The 18,754-nt window shown below is 42.9% G+C and overlaps 1 protein-coding gene across 1 annotated transcript; it reads right to left on the reverse strand.

Moving 5' to 3' along the window:
* Nucleotides 1-5,014: 5,014 nt before the first annotated feature.
* On the reverse strand, nucleotides 5,015-5,584 carry LOC141651943 (uncharacterized). The gene has a single exon (XM_074459632.1). It carries the CDS (start codon nucleotides 5,582-5,584, stop codon nucleotides 5,015-5,017), a length of 570 nt encoding a protein of 189 aa, XP_074315733.1.
* Nucleotides 5,585-18,754: the final 13,170 nt, after the last annotated feature.

Below are 18,754 nucleotides of genomic sequence, written 5' to 3' on the forward strand. Positions count from 1 at the left end.
ACAGTAGAACCTGAAGAAACAAAGTCCCAATCCAAATCAGCAACATCAGAACTAGTGCCCAATAAGTGTTGATAATAATCCTGAAATGCCTGATTGATAGAGGGAGGTCGATGATGAAGTTTGTCCATGCTGATCTTTGATGGCACCAATAACTTGCTGATGTTATCTCTCAGAAACCTTAGCAAAGAAGTATTTAGAGCTACAGTCAGAGTAATGAATATTCTTAACCTTAGCTCGTTGATATAAAATTTTTAGCTCAGTCTCTTTAAGGTGACTGTAGGAGGCCACAAGTATTTTCTCCTGATGGATGAGGTCAGCAGAGAAAGGATCAGTAATTAGTTTCTTTTGATAGTCCACCAGGGAAGCCTTAGCAGTCTTCACCTTAAGAGAAATATTACTAAAATTCTCTTTGTGAAACTTAGTAATGGCTCGTCCTAAAAAACATATTAATAATCCTAAATTTAATTCTCAAAAACACAAAAATACGATTATTTCATCGGCGATTACTGATCTACAATCACGTCATGACGTATCTGATCATGAGGAGGAAAATCGTTCGGAGGTCAGGAATACCGGGAAAGATGGGGAAACAGTTGCTCAATCTCAATCAAGCACACGGAAACCTCAGACGGTGGAGGATGTTTCAGGTGAGATTGATTTTTGGTCGACGGCTGTTTATTGCTATATTCTTGGTGCACGTCCGCCTTGGACCGTGGTTAGTGGTTTTATTAAACGTGTTTGGAGTGGTTTTTCAATTGACAAAATCTCGTTTATGATGAATGGGATTTTCATTGTTCGGTTTAAGACTAAAGAACACCAGCAGCAAGCTCTTTCTTATGGGCCTTTGATGTTTGATAGTAAACCTGTTATTGTTAATGAATGGAGGGCAGATGCTTGTTTGGTGAAGGAGAATGTGAAGATTCTTCCTATCTGGGTCAAACTCCAGGGTTTGGATATTAAATACTGGGGTATGGACAGTTTGAGGAAGATTGGAAGTGGTGTGGGTAAGGTGATCAAATGTGATGAAAACACTATTAATAGGAATTTTCTGAGTTTTCCCCGTTTGCTCATTGAGGTGGAGATGAACCAGGAGTTTCCTAAACTTCTTGAATTTGTGGATGAATATGGTAAGGATCAGAGTGTTAAGGTGGAGTATGAATGGCTCCCTATCTCTTGTGGTAAATGTAATGGGATAGGTCATTCTCAGGAGCAGTGTAAAGGTGCTCTGAGGAAGGATATTCCGAGGAAGGTGTGGAAGCCAGTGACTCAGAAACCTGTGGCCAAGAAGCCTGTCATGCCCCAACCTGTGGCTGTGCCTGCTCCAGTAGCTAGACCACCTGGTGGTGGCAAGGATAAAGGGAAGACTCCTGTCAAGGTACCTGTTCTGAGCCCTGTTATTACTCCTGTCATGCCTCAGGTGAGGAAGGCTACTTTCCCTACTCCAGCCAGAATCTTATCTAGGATTGCTAGGAATGGCCCGGATGAGCCTAGTACTTCTAGGGGACCTGGTTTTACTTTTATGGATGCCTTAAATTCTGCTATACAGTTGTCTATGAGGAAATTGGATGGGAAGGGGACTGTGCCCACTACTATGGATAATGGTTAATTTGGGTTTTTGGAATGTTAGGGGATTAAACAGCCTAATAAAACAAAAGGACATTAAGTGGTTCCTCTATCAGAATAATATTGGGTTGTTTGGTCTTCTTGAGACGAGGGTTAAATGTAGTAATTGGAATAAAGTTCATAATAATATCTGTAAGGAGTGGTCTATTTGCACTAATAACTCTAGTCATAGAGGAGGTAGAATTTGGCTATTGTGGAATCCCAATCTGTTTACTGTGAATGTGGTTGAGACTACTTCTCAAACCATATTTGCTGAAGTTATGGATAATGTTAGAGGTGTTAAGTTTAATGCCACTCTTGTGTATGGTTTTAATAAATTGGTGGAGAGAGGGGCTTTATGGGCAGCTTTGCTGAGACATGCTCAGAGGGGTCCTAAGCCTTGGATTGTCATGGGTGACTTTAACAATGTAATGTTCCCAGATGAGAGGATTGGTTCTGATATTAGCTGGGCTGAGATTAAAAAGTTTCAGGAGACTAGTCATTCTTGTGGCCTTTCATACTCTGAAAACCATTGGAGCTTTCTTTACTTGGAATAATAAGCAAGAGGTGGGCTCTAGGGTGTTTAGCAGGATTGATAGGGTTATGGTGAATGATGACTGGTGTTTGGAGTATGCTGATAGTCTGGCTAATTTCTTGCCTGAGGGGCTTTATGATCATTCCCCCTGTATCATTAGCCTGATGGAGCAGGTAAGGAAGAAGCCTAGACCAATTAAATACTTTAATATGTGGTCATTGGATGAGCAGTTCAAGGAGGTAGTTGATCAGACTTGGAGTGTGGGGATTCAGGGGACACCTATGTTCCAGTTGGCTACTAAATTGAAAATGCTAAAGTATCCACTGAGGGAGTTGAATAAGGTTGGGTTTCAGAACATTGAACATACCTATAATGTTGCTCAGAAGGCCTTGTTATGTATGCAAGAGGAGTTGCACAAGAATCCTTTGGATAATATGTTGTGTGAAAATGAGAGAGTGACTGCTAAGGAGGTGGCTAAATTGCTTAAAGCAAAGCAACAGTTTCTGAGTCAAAAGGCTAATATGCAGTGGATTGAGGAGGGGGATGATAATACAACGTTTTTTCATGCAGCAATTAAACGAAGGAGAGCTGTTAACAAAGTGTTCCAGATTACTGATAATCTGAATGTTCTTCATGATGAGCCTGATGCTATTAATAGAGCCTTTGAACAGTATTATAAAGAATTGTTGGGTTCTGCTCATGAGGTGACACAGGTGGATGCTCAAGTGATTCAAAGGGGGGGAGTTGTGCAGGATGCTCATTTATCTATTCTGCTCAAGCCCGTCACTCCTGATGAAGTTAAAGCTGCAATGATGTCCATTCCTGGAACTAAAGCTGCTGGTCCAGATGGATTCTCCAGCAAGTTCTTTAAAGATTCATGGGAGGTGACTGGGGATGCTGTTACTAGAGCTGTGATGGATTTTTTTGATCATGGGAGATTATTGAAACAGGTGAATCACACTATTCTGACACTTATTCCTAAGGTGGAGATGCCCACTTTGGTTACTCAGTTTCGACCAATTGCGTGCTGCAATGTGGTGTATAAATGCATTACAAAGCTTCTGTGTAATAGGTTGAGTTGTGTTCTACCTGATATTGTGAGTAGTAATCAAAGTGCGTTTGTGAAGGGGAGAGATATAGTTGAAAATATTTTAATCTGCCAAGATTTGGTTAAATTGTATGGTAGGAAGACTTGCTCTCCTAGGGTTATGATGAAGATTGATTTGCAAAAAGCGTATGATAGTGTGGAATGGGAGTTTGTAAGGGGCATGATGATTGCTTTGGGCTTCCCTGCCAGATTTATTGAAAGGGTGATGGAGTGTGTTACTACCACTTCATTTTCCATTGCCCTTAATGGAGATACATTTGGCTACTTTAAAGGAAAGAGAGGCTTAAGGCAAGGGGATCCCATATCGCCTTTGCTTTTCACTTTGTGTATGGAATATTTAAGCAGACTCCTTGTTGTTGCTCAAGAGAGGCCGGGGTTTAAATTTCATTCTCTGTGTGGGAGGATCAATTTGACTCATCTTTGTTTTGCGGATGACCTGCTCCTTTTCTGCCATGGGAGTAAACAACCTGTCTCAATTCTCCTTGAAGCATTTGCTCAGTTTTCCAAAGCTACAGGACTTCAAATGAATGTCAACAAATCTAATATTTACATGAATGGGGTGGATGATTCTACCAAAGCTGCTATTTTGGACATCACTGGAATGAGTATAGCCAGGCTACCGTTTAGATACTTGGGAGTGCCTATAACTTCTAAGAAACTTTCAGTTCTGGACTGTGCTATTTTGGTTGAGAAGATTGTTGGGAGAATCAGAGCTTTGGGTGCTAGGAAACTCTCTTATGGGGGTAGGCTAGTGTTAGTTCAATCTGTCCTGTCTCAGCTACATAACTACTGGGCTAGGATCTTTGTGCTCCCCAAAACTGTCCTTAAAAACATTGATGCAGTGTGCAGGAATTTCCTTTGGCAAGGCACTGAGCACTATGATAAAGCTCCCTTTGTGGCGTGGGAGAAAGTGTGTTTGCCAAAAAAGAATGGTGGTTTGGGTCTTCTCAATTCTCAATTGTGGAATATTGCAGCCATTGGGAAGTATATCTGGTGGATTGCTTCTAAAAAGGATCACCTCTGGGTTAAGTGGATTAATGCAATTTATATGAAAGGGCAAGATGGCGCATCGTATAAACCTCCTCTTTCGCTATTTGGGCTTGGAAACGATTGTGCGGGGTTAAGGATAGGATGAAAGTAGGGAATGCGTGATGATGGGTGGATCGGTCGGGGCAAACAATACTCTGTGCGGGCGAGGGTATAAGCGGCTTCTACCCGAGGTGAATGAGGTTACTTGGCATCATCTGGTTTGGACGAGGATTGCATTGCGTAAGCATCAATTTATAGCCTGGCTTGGTCCTGCAATGCAGTCGCCGACTCGTGATAGGCTAATTAGAAGAGCTCTCCTGTACCTCTGCTTGTCTTATGTGTGAACGGGTGAATGAGTCTCACAATCATTTGTATTTTGATTGTGAGTATAGTATCAGTGTGTGCATCGGTCTCGGTTTGGTTGGGGTGGATATCCCGTGTCGGGATCTTTGCTAGGTGGTGGAGTACCCGGAGATTGTGTCGTTGTTGTTCAAGAAGATTGTTGGGGCGGCCATTTGCGGGTTGATTTATCATATTTGGGAGGCAAGAAATCGCTGTTTACATGAAGGTTGCCTTGTTCATCCTGGGGGTTTAGTTAAATGCATTAGGAAAGAGATTTGTATTCGTATTCGTAATATTGTTAATAAGCATGTGCAAGATAAATATTCTAGCTTGATTAGGAGTTTAGCCTAGTCTTGAGGAATGTTGTAAAATGTTGATGGTTTGTTTAATATAATGGCTTACATTTTCACCAAAAAAAAAAGAAACTTAGTAAGAGCAGTCCTGACACTTTTTAATTTCTCAAACAAACTAAACATGGGGCTACCAGTTTTCTCAGCTGTCCAAGCAGCAGCTACAATAGCAAGATAAGCAGGATGATCAATCCAGCTGTTCAAGAAACTAAATCTCTTCACCTTCTTACTGTCATTAGAAACATGAACCAGGACAGGAGAATGGTCAGAAAATCCAGCTTCCTGAAATAAGGCAAAAGAATCAGGCAGGGAAGCAAGCCAACCAGGATTAGCCAGGACCCTATCCAGCTTGGACCAGACCCTAGAATTAAGATCTTGCTTATTATTCCAGGTCATTTCACAACCAGAGCTAGTTCGATCATCCAAATTAAAAGCAGCAAGACAGTCATTGAACTCAATCATTTCCTGCAATACTGGAGGGGTGTTGCTTAGTTTTTCAGAAGGCTGCCTGACCACATTAAAATCCCCAAGGACTAACCAAGGCTCAGCAGAAGAAACATCAGCTAACCCACTCCATAACCTTTGCCTTTCATGAACATCATAACTACCATAAACCATGCTTAAATGGAGATCCAGATTAGATCCATGATGATTGTTGTATCACTTTTATATATACTTTTATAGCTCCTTTCATACCATTTTATATACCGTTTTCGTGCCTTTATATCATTTATATGCCTTATTTCAATGAATTGTCGATACTGCCGCTATTTTATGTTTCAATGCAGAAATGACGCATTATGAGGATAACCAAGCTAAGATGAGCGTAGCGGAGATGGCATAGTAAAATACACGAAGCATGGCACGAGGAACGAGGAAGCATGAAGGCTAGAAGTGAAAGAAACAAGGAAACCGTCTGTGAAGCTAGTTCCTCGATCGAGTCACCTGAGGCTCGATTGAGCAATCGTCCTCGATCGAGTCACCTCAGGCTCGATCGAGGAACCTCTCTGGCAGATTATTTTCCGGATTTTCCTAAAACAGATATTTGTATTATAAATTAGGAACTCATACGTTTTTATTAGGTTACGCTTTATTTTACTTTCATACGGCTGAATACTCTCTCTAGCTTCAATCTTTCCTTGTTACGGTACTAATCTTTCTTCAACAATTAATCATTCAAGTTTATGTTATTCAATTATCGTTCTTATTTCATGCTCTTAATCATGTCTTCAATTATTATTATTGTTGTTATTGCTTTAGTCATGAGTAGCTAAATTCCTCATCTAGGATGAATGGGATCTAGGTTAATTGAAAAGGGGAAATTGATTAATTGCCAGTGAAATCGTTTAAGTTGTCGTTTGATTATTGTTCTTATTCTAGTTAATTAACTTAGGCCTGAGTTGTTAATTAGTGTAGCGAATTAATCCTTTCACCGACCGGATTAGAATTAATATAGGCTGCGATAATCAAATAGATTGTATCTAATTATAGTGACCGCATGTTAGAATCGATCTAAAGGGCATAATAGAGTCGACCGATCTTATGACCTTAGACAACTTGGTAGATCTAGCAATTGATTAATAGATCCCATATAATTGACCTAGTGAACCGGCAATCCTAGACTTCTAATATCATTGTTTAAACCTCTTTTTATTACTCGCAATTAGTTGGTTAGATAACAAACAAAACAAACCCCAGAAAACGGTTACCTTTAGACAATTTAAATATTTACAGACTTAACTATTACCGCCTCCTTGTGGATTCGATACATGTCTTACCACTAGCTATTCTTGTTAGTTTTGAGATAGTTTTACTTTGATTTGGTAATACGACTATAGCAATATCAAATTTTGCGCCGTTGCCGGGGAGGCAACAATTGTTTAAGTTTGTTTCTGTTTATTTTGTCTCTTTGTCTCAGGGAACCTGGTTCCTTGAGACCATTCTCACACTTTTATTGTTAGTTCCGTGTATGCCCAGGTCTAATAGGTCCGAGATTATTCCTTTTGATCCTGAACCAGAGAAGACTTTTCGCTACAGATGGAAATTTAATCAAGAAGTGGGTCAAGTAGAAGACTTGAGTATACTTGACATCGAGACGGCAGCTTAGAACATTCGGCCGATCAGTCCTACACAGAGGACGAAATTCCTGAGGCCGATATCCGTGGACAGCGGGGGGCCCACGGGGGCGCTTGGGAGGAAGAGAACAAGCGTTTGCATTTTTGTTGGAGTCGCCACCAATTTTTATGGGAAATTGGAACCGTTCGAATACCTCGTGTCATGTCAAGACACAAAGTAGTGACATGAACACTAAGCAATCGTTACCCTTAGCATTCTATGTCTAGAATGACTCTCGTGGATGCCAATGAACACGGATGTTCACAGAGATCTGGAGTAAGGGGTGAGGGTACGTATTATGAAGCTCTTTTGATCGAACACCTAATCCCGCCCGCCTCGATAGCGGCCTCTACTAATGATTAGGGAAGTTATTCATACTCGATATATCGTCGATTATATGCATGCAATGCAACATCCAAGTTTTAATCCTAACATGTGAAAATTAACTAAGTCGGTTGACACGTAATTAGCAAACAATTGGGTCGAAGTAGGATTTAATGTTCAATTACATGTAAAAACATACAAATGATACAATAAATATGACAAATACAATAAAGAAAATTACAATAATGAAAATTACAATAATTACAATGGATTAATTGATTTATGTCGAAAATACCTTTAAAACTGATAATTTGAGAAAAAGAATAAAAGAAAGAATTAACGAACATGAATTAGACGATAATACGGATAATAGTCAATTATACGTAAGCTAATTAAACTAGGTCAAGCAACAACGGAGTTCAGAGACAGAACTCAACCTGGAACAGCGCAAAGCAGGCGCCCATTGGAAAGAGGCGCGGCGATTCTTTGCGTCTGTTCCAAGGTGAGTTCTGGCTGTGAAGCCGGAACTGCAAATCGTTAATGTAAGTTGGTGAATTTAATGGTTAATTAATATACTTACTCGGATGGAAGTGATTAATAGGTTATTTACATGTGAATGAAGGTCATAAAAGCAATAAAACATGGATGAGATGGATTAAAGACGGATTATTTACATGAATGAACGATTGATTAATGACAAAGGTGAACTAATTAGGTTAAACATGATGAATTAACGACAAATTAATGACGAATAACATAATAGACAGATGAAGATATATCAAAGATCGAATTTAAGAAACTCAATATGAACAAATCGAATTCCTACAACCCGGATTGAGTTTAATGACGAAAACCCGCAAATATGAGATTATAAGGGATTTAAGTGAATTTTAATGATGAATTAAACGTGTTAATGATGAAAAATATTATACAGATGAAATCATTAGACTATTGTATCGAAGAATTAAAGAAAACAAACGAAAACGAACAAAGACGAACGAATTACAGAGGACGAAGGAAGAAGAAAGGAAGCAGAGGCTGCGGCGGCCCTCACGAAGAGCGCGCAATGTAGTCTGCGCTCCTTCAAGAGGCGCGGCGATTCTGCGTCCTTTCTCGACGGTTTGTCTTTTGGAAATCCGTAAAAAGGGTTTTAAAGTACGGTTTCAGAAATCGGTTTTAATTGGTATTTTCGACATAAACCTTACAATAGTGATAATACAAAAGATAAATAACAATAAATAAAAGAGAGAATTTACACCCTCAGACTTACATGTTTGACGAAACGAGAAGGACTAATATATCGATTAGTGATGCTTGACGCGAATGTAAAGAAACTGCCCTCGTAAGAGGAAAACGATTAGATTAATTAAGTTGATTGATTGTGGAGTTGGTCAAATTGGTCGGTCATGCAAACGAGGCTGGTACTCAGAAGGATCCGAGCTTACGTGGTCGAAAGTTCAAGCACGTAGACGCCAAAAAGTAAGAACAAAGGTTTAGAATGCAAAGAGAGAAGAGAAGGGCGGACACTCGCGTGAGAAATATGAGGAGCGAAGGCTCCTATTTATACTAATCACGTGAAGGAATTAGGGTTTCGGAGACTCTTTGGAAGTGAATCTCGGAAAGATATGAAAAAGATACGAGAAATACGCAGAAAAGGACCTGGGAAGAGGCGCAGCAGCCACTGCGTCTCTTGGAAGAGGCGCAAAGACCACTGCTGCGTCTGTTCCCAAGTGGTTTCCTCCTGCGGAAGAAAGATTTCCGTGTTTAAGTTATGGTAGGACGGAATAATTTGGTTTTCCTTAATATCTTGTGTGAATATTACGAGAAATTGTTTACCAAAGGATAAAGATTATGAAATATTTATAAAATATGGAATAGAAATATCCGGAACATTCCAGAACATTCTGACTTGGGATTTAACGGTTATCAGAAAATGAAGACGGTTTTAGGCGCGGGCTCCAAATGTACTCTAGTTACTGTCAAAACGACCGTATCAGCACGTAGATGACAACTAAGAGGTAGACATTAATATTTGAGCAATCACTTGAGGATAGACTTACGAACTGTCACAAATCGTTCCGCGTAGCAAACATGCGGCCCAATCATCACCAGGTGGTTTGCGAGAGGTGCAGAAATGAGGTATCTACAGAGCCCCCACTTTGACTGAGGCTTGGACAAGGCGAAAGGCAAACTATAGCCATCAGGTCAATCGAAGATTACAACCTGACGACTATGGCGACGCGAGGCGGCTCAAGGGGTCTGAGCCAAGGACCTGTCGTCGGGGACATTTTAGAGTATGTCGACTTATCGGGGAGGGTCGTTTAAAGTCCATTAGACTACGTAAGGAGGCTCACCAGCCATAAGAATAAACCATACCTGAGACTTCTTCTCGAGACGCTTCCGGAGGTGCATGGGAGCTATTGAGCTAAGGGTAAGCATAGATACTAAATAAGGTGAGTAGCAGGACACGGGCGGGAACTGCTGAGAGAAGACTGCTTGGGTAGTCTTCGAGAAATAATTGCGAATAGCAGGACACAGGCGGGAACTGCTGAGAGAAAACTGCTTGGTCTCCATGTCTTGAGAGGTAAAGTGTATCCGCTTACTCTCGTTGGGGAACATGATCAGGAATTAATCTCCATGTCGTGAGAGGGAAAGTATATCCGCTTACTCTCGTTATAACGAAGGCGTGTCGAAACACCTGTGAAGGAATAAATGCTCGTTGCGACAAACAAAGGTCTCGGAAGAAATAAATAATATGCAACAGTCTGCTGCTGGCTTGGAAAATACGGGCCGGAACGAAAGAAAATCGTCAAACGGACCAAAAGGATAAAATAGCATCGGGGAAGAGGCGCACCAAAGATGGGCCCACAAATAACGAACTCATAACGAATTTTCGAATATTCGTATGGAGGGAACACAAGGAAGAGGCGTAGCAAGAGCTGCGTCTCTTGGAAGAGGCGCAGCGCCTGCTGCGTCTATTCCCCAAAGTGTATTTTCTGCGTAAAAACGCGATAATCAGAAGGTTTTGCAAATCATTATTTCGAAACATAAATTACACATTTCTCTCTCAAATCTTCACTATTTCCGCCAAGGTTTGATCCAAAAGCTTGCATTAATCATGACTAATCGAGGTTTGTGTCTCATTCTTGCATTAATCTCCGGTATTTGTCCAATTTTTGATCGAAAAATTAGGGTTTATGACCCAATTGATCGAAAATTTGGGACTTTTCCCACAAATGCATTTGCCTTGTCAAATTGACATTAGAAATGGATAATTGGTAATATAAGGAACATAACCATGTATTTGTCTCGAATTTTCGGTGAGTTTTGAGCCTTTGAGTGAAATTTGAGACGGTTTCACAGCTAAACCGTAAATTGCTTCGAAAATAGCCTTAGGATTGCCCATTTGCGATGAAACTTGATATTTGGGATCCTTGGATGATGGGTAAACTTCCTACCATCTCAGAAGTTTGGTTTGCGACAGCTTTTTCAGGACACTTTTCTAGGGCATAATCGCCGTTATAACGAAATGCTGCCGAAATTTCGACTCGAACCCAAAACTAGGCTTTAAATTAGGCTTGACTCGACCCAAATTACCACATGAGTGATCGGGTTGGTGAGAATATGGCCAAAGATGGCGCGAAAAGAGCGGTTTCAGGGCTTCCAAAGGCTTGAAAATCCCTTAACCAAGGCTTGTCGTCACGTTACGCGGCCTAAATTTGCTTTAATATTGCAGGTGATGAGGCTTCTACTTCTGGGAGGACTCCCATGGAGATAGACGTTGCTGCTGTCGAGGAGGCTTTTGAGCAGGCCTTCACCGCCGCGGTGATGGCTGCTGGGGACGAGGTCCATGAGGAGGAGGCTGTTGAGGAGGAGGAGGCCCCGAGACGGGCCAACGTTGGACGAGGAGGTCGTCACCGAGAGGAGCTCTGCGTGGGATGAGACTGGGAGAGAGAGTAGGCACTTCTTTGTGGGGCTGCAGAGGGTCACCTGTCCTACAGGACAGTGAAGAGTTTGGTAAATAGGAATTCACTACTCATCACCCATCTTCTTTCATTCATTCATATCTCTTCCAATTTTCATTCAAAACTAAAGATAGCTTTTGTTTCAAATCATAATAGGAGGCCGGGAACATCAGGTCGTTCTCGGGCTATACGACAGCGATGGAGTGCTACGAGCGACTGTCGGCGGAGGAGCGCGCCATGATCGAGCGCGGAGCGTTCGGTGCTTTGGTGCAGGCCTGGAGGGATATCGCTAAGAGGAAGCTGCGGGCTAACCTTAGCCTGGTCCGTGCTTTCTTGGACCGATTCTGGGATACGACTTCCACATTTCACATGCCTTTTGGTGAGGTGGGAGTTACTCTGGAGGACTACGGCATGATTTCTGGTCTGCCGTGTGGGTCTGAGGCTGTGGAGTGGCCGAAGACTGCCATGAGGGTGGACTCGGCTGAGGCTAGGAGGTTGATCGGCTGGAACTTGTCGCCGAGGGCTGTCACAGTACCGGGTTTGGTGCCCAGCTCCTACGTTCGAGACTACTTTGCGGGAAAGATCCCGGCGCTGGTGACGATTGACGGGAGGGAGATGGCTTCTCCTCCGTGTACAACTGAGCAGAGGGTCCGTTTGTGGCTCTGGTGGTTTCTGTCTTCGATTTACCTCGGAGACAAGGGCGAGAGGCTGTCGACGAAGCTTCTTCCCTTCCTTTTCGACCCGAGCTCCTAAGGCGTTGGGGACCGGGTCATCGCTGGTTTTGCGGTCCTCATCCGCTTCATGAGGGCCATGGTTCGTCCAGAGTTGATGGAGAAGGGGACTTCTCCTGGCGCTGTCGAACCTGGACTACTGTTGGAGGTATGAACCTTCATTTAGATCAAAATCAATTCCTTTCTTTACCAAATTACGAAAGATCATCATTGACTATCTTGCCTCGCAGGCGTGGGTGTACTCCTACTTCCCGGGCCTCGCGCCCAAGAGGACGGAGCTGGAGAAGGCCTATCCCGTGGTGAGGGATTGGGTGATGTGCGGGACGAAGAGCAAGCGTTCTTCTCACAACGTCTACCGGCGGGACGTGAACGCTCTTGCCTAGACGGCGTAAGCATCTCATACTCATTTGCTTCTATATTGCTTTTAAATTGATCATAAGAATGATTCCTTTGTTTATCTTGTCCCAGTGGGTGCCTAGGCCTTGGGCGGAGTACGCTGACATGCCTCCTTTTGTGGCTGAGGTCCTTCGACCTAGGAGCTCGAGCTACCGTTGAGGACGTCGATGGGTCTGTGTGGTACTTGGGCGAGCGCTTGGCTCGTCAGTGCTCTCGGGACGTGTTGACGGTTCCCATCGATCCTCCTAGGATGATGTTCAGGGAGCCTTCTGAGGCAGAGAGGGAGGCGGACTTGGCTGGCGCTAGTGGTGACGCCCTCCTTCTTCCTGGCGAGGACTACTCGGCATTCCTCTACGGGAGGCTGGCGTACTGGCCGGTAGTGGTGAGCATTTTTACCCTTCTTCTTTACTTGATTTTTTTTTTGAGAACTATGATGAAAGATCATCCATTAATGAGAAACATTTGACTTTGCAGAAGGTTGAGGCGGGGGCATCGAGCCCCCAGAGTACCCCGAGACCCTCGAGTACACTGACGCGACCGGGAGGACGACGATCTCCGAGCTGCGTGACTTTGACGTGGCTGTGACGGATGCTGGCCTGGACGACTGGCAGCATCTGATTCGGAGGGTAAACCTCTAATTTTGCATAACTTTTTGTGTAAGAACACATTTGATTGAGTTTGTTCAATTATTGAGAACTTCTTTTTGAAAATGCAGGTCGCGCCGTCTCGGTTCGTGGCGTTATGGAGGGTGGCCAACCGGCTGCGAGCTACTGCCGTCGAGGCACTTATCGGCGTTCGAGGCCGTCAGGTACGAACCTTGTGCCTGTTCTATTTTTGAATTTTGATTTTCCGATTTTTTATGAAACGATTGACATGAGCCAATTTTGTTGTTTACAGGGTGACCGTGAGCTGGAGCGAGAGTTGACCCAGTCTCAGGAGGAGACAACTCGCTTGTTGAGGGAGCTCGAGGTTCGTGACGCCGAGATTGCTGCTCTTGCGGCAAGGGTTGCGGAGCTGGAGGGCGACCAGCAGTAGTTTTGTGTAGTTTTTTGTTTGTTTGTTGGCTGTATTTGCACAGTTGTACATTTGGACCTTCATTTTGAACATCCTGGACTTTGTTTGGGGCTCGAGCCTCCAGTTTGTTGTACATTTCCCTTTTTGGTTGTATATAAGATGGCCTGAGTGCCTTTGCTACTGGGTTAAGTTGCTTGTACCTGCAGGTTAGCTTTGAACATGTTTGGTAGATGACGGTTTACGCCGTCATGCCGCCGAAATCTACATAGAAATCACGCAAAACGTACGTTTGTATATACATATGGCCTTAATTAGCGCAAAACGAAAGAGTCAAAAAAATGCAAAAAGCAAAAATTTTGCCGGAAATGACCGGATGGTAGGGAGGGTTACCCCCTAAAAAAAAGGAAAAAACAGAAATCTATAAGTTAGAAGTGAGATGATTTAAAAAAGAAATGAAATAAATGGAATAAATGTAAATCGAAATGAGAATTATTTCCTAAAATGAATTAATAAAAATGAATATTATTTCCTAAAATGAAAATGAAAATTATTTCCTAAAATGAAAATGTGCAAGTGTGGTAAAATGACGAAAATGTCGATGTCGCCTCGAAATGCGTGCCCGCGGAATTAGGAAACCTGAAACATGGTAATTTTCACGTATTTACCAAAATAATAACCCGTAGGAATAGGAAATTATTCGTCATGGAATTAGGAAAGATCCAACGCGGAAAATCACAGAAGTTGAGCTGAGGAAGAGGCGCAGCATGAGCTGCGTCCCCTTTGAAGAGGCGCGACATGTCTTTGCGCTTTGTTCCCAGTGGTTCTGATTCGCGCAGATTTTTGGAAACAGAAATTAGTATAAATAGAAACGTCGATGGAGCTTTTATTCACACAATTCTTCCGTCTCTTCTTCGTCTTATTACATAAAATTCTCAAAATAAACTCTTCATCATGAATATTTTGGAGATTCGCTTGAAGGAATGGACCAACGAATTTTCGAACATGGAGAAATATGATATGGGCGCCTATAATCTTGGGTCGTTGTTGAGTTTAAAACTCATCAAGGTTGTCAAACGTTCTTGGATGCTTGTCTTGATTATTGGGAACCGAATTACCATGTTTTTGCGTTTCCTGGAGGCGATATTTGCCCATTTCCTGAAGAAATTGCCGCTATTGGTGGGTAGGACCCTGAACACTTGCCTGCCATTCCTTTTACTTCGCAAGGGTACAAGAGCAAATTTAGAGACTTGCTTGGGTTGACTAGACTTGAGGTGGACCGTCTAGTGACTTCGAAGGGAGTGCGAATGTTGGACTTCATAGATCGATTCATTAACAGGGCCGACCCCACCGTTTCTTATGTTGCTAGGCGGAGGGCATTTGGTTTTTGCTTGTTGCATGTGTATGTCTTCCAAGGGCATGTTGATGAAGACTTGAGAGGTGATCCCCGTCTTCTGGGCCTTGTTGAGCAAATGGAGCTACGCAGGAACCCAGCTTGTTTATGCTTAGGAGAGATCCTGTTGGGCTTGGATAATAGGAAAGACAATCGTGACCTACCGTATTTGGGAAGTCCCGTCATTCTGCAGGTAAAAGACATTTTTTTCGTCTTTTTTTTTTCTTTCTTTCATTTTTTTTCGTTTTTTTTTTCTTTTTTTTTTTCTTTTTTTTTCTTTTTTTTTTCTTTTTTTTGTCTAATACCCGCTTTTGGTAGGTTTGGCTTATGGAACGACTCCGATTGATCGAGCCCCCAGTTCATGTTCCTTCCTATCATGCTCGTTCAATTGCAATGAGGACTAGGCTTTACATGGTGGATTTCACCCGAGTCTGCAATTATTGGGAGAACAAACTGAAGAGCGATGATGGTCCCTTGATTAGGTGGATTGTGCCATGGTGGCACCTCAAATCTGTTACTGGAGGGTCTTCTTTGGATCCTACTCGGTCCGTGCGCATTCCTGGTTTGGAGTTTATGGTGTGCATCTTCCCGAAGAGGCTGATGAGACATGTGGGACTAAAACAGACAATCCCGAAGCTTGACACTGTCCCGCAGATTGCTGTGGCGTTTACTACAGAGAGCCGAAGGGAGTGGGCTATTAAATGGGCTCAAAGAAATGTGTGGTTCTTGAACTCTTCTGCAAATGCCTTGTGGGTGTCGGATTCTTATCTGCGATGGAGGAAAGCTACTACTCCGGAAGAGCGCGAGAGATTGAGGAAGCGCGAGCCCGTTGACTATAAGGTGCGCGAGGTAGAGAAAGAAAAAGAGAAGCATTTGACTGAGGGAGAGGAAGAAGCCGGGTTTCGAGTCGTTCATCCTTCGAAGAAACCGAAGACCTCTCCTGTCGTAGAGATGGTGATTGGCAAGAGTGGAAAGTCTAGGTCTCGAGAAAGACCTTTGGTGATTAGGTCCGAAGTGGCGCAAGTGCGTTCGGCTCGAGGTCGTGACAAGAAATATGATAAGAATGACAAAGGCAAAGGGAAGATGGAGGAATAGCCCGAGTCTTTATTTATTATTTGTTATTATTATTATTTATTGTTGTAATAAAAAAGGTGGGGTTTTTAGAATCCTAGCCTATTCTATTTTTATTATGTAGCGTACTATTATTAAAAAAAGAATGAAATAAAAAAGGTTAAATGGTTATGAAACCGTTGTGATTTTCTATTTATTATTCTTGTCGAATTCCAAATGCAATGCAAATGTCCTTCTATTTACATTTTAAATATAATGGGTTGTATCCTGTGAAGGATTGCCTACGTATTCACTTAAAAAAATGAAATCAAACCCTTGCGCGTAGTTCGAGTAAATGTAAAAGAATAATTGTTCTAAGCAAGAGCTTGTAATGAACTTAGAAAATAAGCATGAACTTTTTGCTTACTCTGAAGGTGCAAATTTAGTTTATTTGATGACATGAGGATGACAAATTTGTCAAAATGCAAGAGCACAGTGACATTAGCTTATTTCAGCTTGGCCAGGGGCCATTTATTTAGTGCCACAAGAGCGACACGGGGGTTACACGAGGCGCGTTTTTGTTCCTATTCTAGGCATAGTACCGCTTTAGTTGGTCAAGATTTGTTGGGTTTGAAAACTCATTCCCGTCTAGGTCTGTGATTCTAACCGCACCCCCTGAAAGTATGGATTTGACTAGAAATGGCCCGGACCAATTAGGTTTGAATTTTCCCCGCGGGTCGACAGGTAGAAGAGCTCTAACCGATTTAAGTACTAAGTCTCCTTCCTTGATGTTTCTTGGCCTAACCCTTTTGTTGAAAGCTCGTTTGATACGTGCTTGATATGTTTGGACATTATGCAAGGCGCGTAGCCCCAGTGGGCGTCCTGGATGGATGCGTTCATCCAGGAGGATGAGTTCTTCATATCTATCCTTCTTCCAATCGGCTTCTGGGATTTGACTTTCGAGTAGGATACGCAAGGATGGTATCTCTAGCTCGGCTGGTTGTACGGCTTCCATGCCATAGGTCAAATAGAAAGGAGTAGCCCCAGTGGGCGTCCTAGCAGATGTACGATACCCCCACAAAGCAAAGGGTATCTTGCTTGGCCAATCTCGATAGTTGTCGATCATTTTCTTGAGAATCGTGACAACATTCTTGTTTGCCGCCTCTACCGCGCTGTTAGTCTGTGGTCTATAGGGCGAAGAGTGGTGATGCCTAATTTTATACTTGACTAGCAATTGCTCAGTCTCAGCTTGGAAATGCGATCCATTATCACTAATGATCTCATGTGGGCAACCGTATCGACAGATGATGTTGTTTTGTATGAACTTTGCTACATTTTTAGCCATGAGACTGGTGTAGGAAGCTGCTTCTACCCATTTGGTGAAATAGTCGATTGCCACTAGGATGAAGCAATGACCTCCTGTTCCGGCTGGGGTTATCTTCCCAATGATGTCAATTCCCCAGGCAGAAAATGGCCAAGGAGATGTCATCGTATAGAGCAATGAAGGAGGGACGTGTTGTACATTCCCGAAGATTTGGCAATTGTGGCAATGTCTTACGTATTTGATGCAATCGGATTCCATTGTTGTCCAATAATACCCCAAACGTGTGATTTTCTTTGCCATCATGGGCCCACTCATGTGAGGACCGCATTCTCCGTCGTGGACCTCTTCCATCACTTTCCGCGCCTGTGAATGATCAAGGCAACGTAGGATTACACCAAGAGGTATTCTTTTGTATAATTCTCCTTGCATGAGAGCGTATTGGGAAGCTAGTAGGCGTATAGCACGTTGTCCCCTCTTGTCCATATCGGGTGGATAGGTACCATTGAGCTTAAAATTTAGGATTGCTTGGAACCAGGGTCCCTGCGCGACCTCCTCTTCATCGCTGATTTGGTGGACATAAGCCGGCTCTGACCGTCGTTTGATGCACAAAGGCATTTCCACCATGTCATCCGGCATATTAATCAAAGATGCAGGTTTCGCAAGAGCGTCTGCAAATTGATTTTCTTCCCGAGGTAGGTGTAGATACGTCACGTGATCAAAGAATTGGGCAACTTGGTCTATTCTGGCTTGATAAGGTGCTAGGCTTTCGCTTCGAATTTTCCAAGATCCCGTAACTTGGTTGATGATCAGGGATGAATCTCCATGTACTCGGAGGTTTTTAATGCCTAAGCTCACTGCCGCTTGTAGTCCAATGAGACAAGCTTCGTATTCTGCAGCGTTATTTGTCACCTCGAAGTCGAGTTTGACAGCAATTGGTGTATGCTCGCCTTCAGGAGAAATGAGCAACACTCCTATTCCAAATCCTCTTAAGTTTGATGCTCCATCAAAATAAAGGTCCCAGGAGTCTACGTCAGTTTGGAGTATATCCTCGTCTGGAAATGACCAAGTGTCTATCGTTTGTGCGTCATTGGTGGGATTTTCTGCGAAGAATTCGGCGACAGCGCGCCCTTTTATTACTTTCAGAGGCACGTATTTGAGGTCAAGTTCTGAGAGCATCAGAGTCCATCTTGCTAGGCGTCCATTGAGGACGGGTTTTTCGAAGAAGTATTTGACTGGATCCATTTTGGAATATATTTTGATGGAGTAGCTAAGCATGTAATGGCGTAGCTTCTTCGTTGCCCACACAAGAGCGAGGCATGTCTTTTCGAGTTGTAAGTATTTGCACTCGTACTCCAAGAACTTCTTACTAAGGTAGTAGATAGCTCTTTCTTCGCTTCCTACAGTTTGAGCTAGCATGGCACCCATGGCTGTTTCGGTTACTGTGAGATATAAACCAAGAGATTGATCTCGTTGTGGTGG

The sequence above is a fragment of the Silene latifolia genome, chromosome 4 (assembly GCF_048544455.1).
Source record: "Silene latifolia isolate original U9 population chromosome 4, ASM4854445v1, whole genome shotgun sequence".
NCBI classification, from domain to species: Eukaryota; Viridiplantae; Streptophyta; class Magnoliopsida; order Caryophyllales; family Caryophyllaceae; genus Silene; species Silene latifolia.

Excerpts from the sequence above, each read along its gene's own strand:
- LOC141651943 (XM_074459632.1), bottom strand. The coding sequence starts at position 5,584 with ATGGTTTATGGTAGTTATGATGTTCATGAAAGGCAAAGGTTATGGAGT.